The sequence below is a fragment of the Engraulis encrasicolus genome, chromosome 14 (assembly GCF_034702125.1).
Source record: "Engraulis encrasicolus isolate BLACKSEA-1 chromosome 14, IST_EnEncr_1.0, whole genome shotgun sequence".
NCBI lineage: Eukaryota > Metazoa > Chordata > Actinopteri > Clupeiformes > Engraulidae > Engraulis > Engraulis encrasicolus.
The window spans coordinates 13268700-13271199 of record NC_085870.1 but is presented as its reverse complement, the minus strand read 5'-3'; the positions used below and the strand labels follow the sequence as shown (position 1 = coordinate 13271199).

Sequence of the window (2500 nt, the reverse complement as noted above, 5' to 3'; positions counted from 1 at the left end):
TCTCTCTCTCCCTTGGTATCGTCTCTCTTTCTCTCATGTTCACTGTCTTTATAGCTCCCATGCCTTTTCTATATCTCTCTTACACACAAACAGACGTGCGCGCACACACACACACACACATACACATAAACACATGCTGCGCACACTAAACAATCTCAACAGAGCGAGCCAAAAAAAGCAAATAAGAGACACACGCTATGCTGTGAGACAGGCGTTTCGACCCAGTGCCAGGGGAGAGACAAATTGGCCCATTATCAGTGTTAATATCAGCGCGGGGAGTGGCGTCTGAAATACTCATCTGCAAACAGACAGATAGGCGGACAGCAGCGGCACCATAAATCCAGTGTATGTATGTGGCCCGGGCCCAGACACGAGACGCGGGCCTACTATCTCCACCTCATCCACCAGCCATCACAACCAGGCAAGCAAACTAGGTAATTCTCTAGGGCCCCTGCCAGCTGAAAGGGCCCCTCTGTTAGTGACTGGTTAAGCACTTGTATTTAAGTGACAGCAATGACAACTTTGGGAGTGTGGGAGGCAGCACCTCCATGAATTTAACGTCCGAAAAAGTCCAATGATACTGCTGTGTGAAAATTCTGTCTCGAGGCGGGGGGGCTCATCAATAGTTTTAAGAGGAAAAAAGGAGGTCCCTAGTCCCTCATTGTCTAGGGCGCCCAAATATGTTAGAAACGGCCCTGCCACCGCTCGCTCTGCTGCTGTGCCTCCGTCCAGCCACCAGCCGCCCCACAAACGCGGCCGACACAGCAGCCGCCCCACAAACACGGCCGACACAGCAGCCGCCCCACAAACACGGCCGACACAGCAGCCGCCCCACAAACACGGCCGACACAGCAGGGCTGGATGGAGCTTCAAATAGAGTTGCCTGATAGCCCACCCCAGCCCCCCTGCCTTCCAAGAACGCACCATACAACACACACACACACACACACACACACACACACACACACACACACACACACACACACACACACACACACACACACACACACACACACACACACACACACACACACACAGTATATATTCTCCCTATCCTATCCAGACCACCCACCTGCCGAATTTTAATACCATGCATCGCTTAGCATTTTTTTTTTCTTTTGCTGTCCTTTTTTCCCCCTCGTTTTTTTAAGTTGAAGACATGGAATGAAATGCTTTTGAAAATGATGCCATGTTGTTGTCCCCTCCCTGTTACAGTAAATCTCGCTGGCAGATATTATGGGATGTTTCTCCACCCACAGGAGTTTGTTTGGCCGGGAGAGCATGAAATGCCAGTCCTTAGGTGCCACTGTGCGATGGTAACCCTGTGGCCGATGCTGTCTCTTTTTATTCTGTGAGGTGGCGGGAATAATGTACATTTTTGGGGATCGTTGAGTCAAGTCAAGTCAAGTCAAGTCGGCTTTATTGTGAACGTCTTTACATGCACTTGTCATACAAAGAATTGATATGATGTTTTTTACTGTAGACATAGACATACTTTAAGTATAGACATATATATACAAACGTTTGCTCTGTACTGTATTGCTTCTTCCACTTAAAATATATCCTTGACCTTTGGAGACACTCCAAAGTTTTATTTGCCTACAATATTTTTGTGGACTCATTTGTTAAAGTGTATTTCCATTGACTTACGATTGCCTCTTATTGGACCATGTTTGTATGCATACAGAGTTTGTATTTTATCTTCAGTCATTCTGTTTTTCTGTCTCTCTCTCTCTCTCTCTCTCTCTCTCTCTCTCTCTCTCTCTCTCTCTCTCTCTCTCTCTCTCTCATATATTCAACTGTGTGGTACTCATATGTGGAAAAGGGTAGGGGTACGTAGAGCAGGAAAGCTGGTCCTCAGAGATGGGTAAGAGGTCCTTTTCAGAATGGGCCGCGCGTACTAGGTGCTGCGTAGGTGGCCTCGTTGTCAAGGAGGTTGTGCTGGCTCCCTGTCAGCAACGCGGTCAGATTGGGGCTGAAGGATAACACTAATCAAGCCCAGCTTTTACTGCGGACAGCTGGGACCACAGTGTACCTTTACCATACTCCCCCGCAGGGCCGGTTCTAGCCAATATGATGCCCTAGGCGAGCACCCCATTCCCTTTTTGTGCACTTAGAAATTGACATCTGTAAATACAGTGTAGCATCATACATCTTATCAAGCATAGCTGATTTAGTACCCATGAATAATCAGTGTCAATGTAAAGTTTAATGTTTTATTTCACTTTCTGATTCTGTGGGATTTTAAGGTGTTAGTATGGCGCTCCCAAGACAGTTGGTCCCCTACTTGACTGCCTTGTTTGTCTATGCCTTTCTCCGGCCTTGCATACCCCACCGATACAGTCTCGGTCCCATACGTACCACTGGCTTGGATGGCTCAATAGGTCCTTTAGTGAAACACACACACTAGGGCTGCACAATTAATCGAAAATAATCGAAAATCGTGATTTAATCGTGGCAATAGTAACTTACCTTTGAGAGCGTCCTTGAAGCCAGAACA

At 47.2% G+C, this 2500-nt stretch overlaps 1 protein-coding gene across 1 annotated transcript in view; it reads left to right on the top strand.

The window, feature by feature from the left end:
- The first annotated feature begins 680 nt into the window (after positions 1-680).
- Positions 681-2500, top strand: part of LOC134462981 (chemokine-like protein TAFA-4) — a 61599-nt gene continuing 59779 nt past the window's right edge. Inside the window, exon 1 of the mRNA XM_063216242.1 lies at positions 681-856. Within this exon, the coding sequence (XP_063072312.1) occupies positions 681-856 (176 nt within the window). The remainder of the gene's footprint in view (positions 857-2500) is intronic.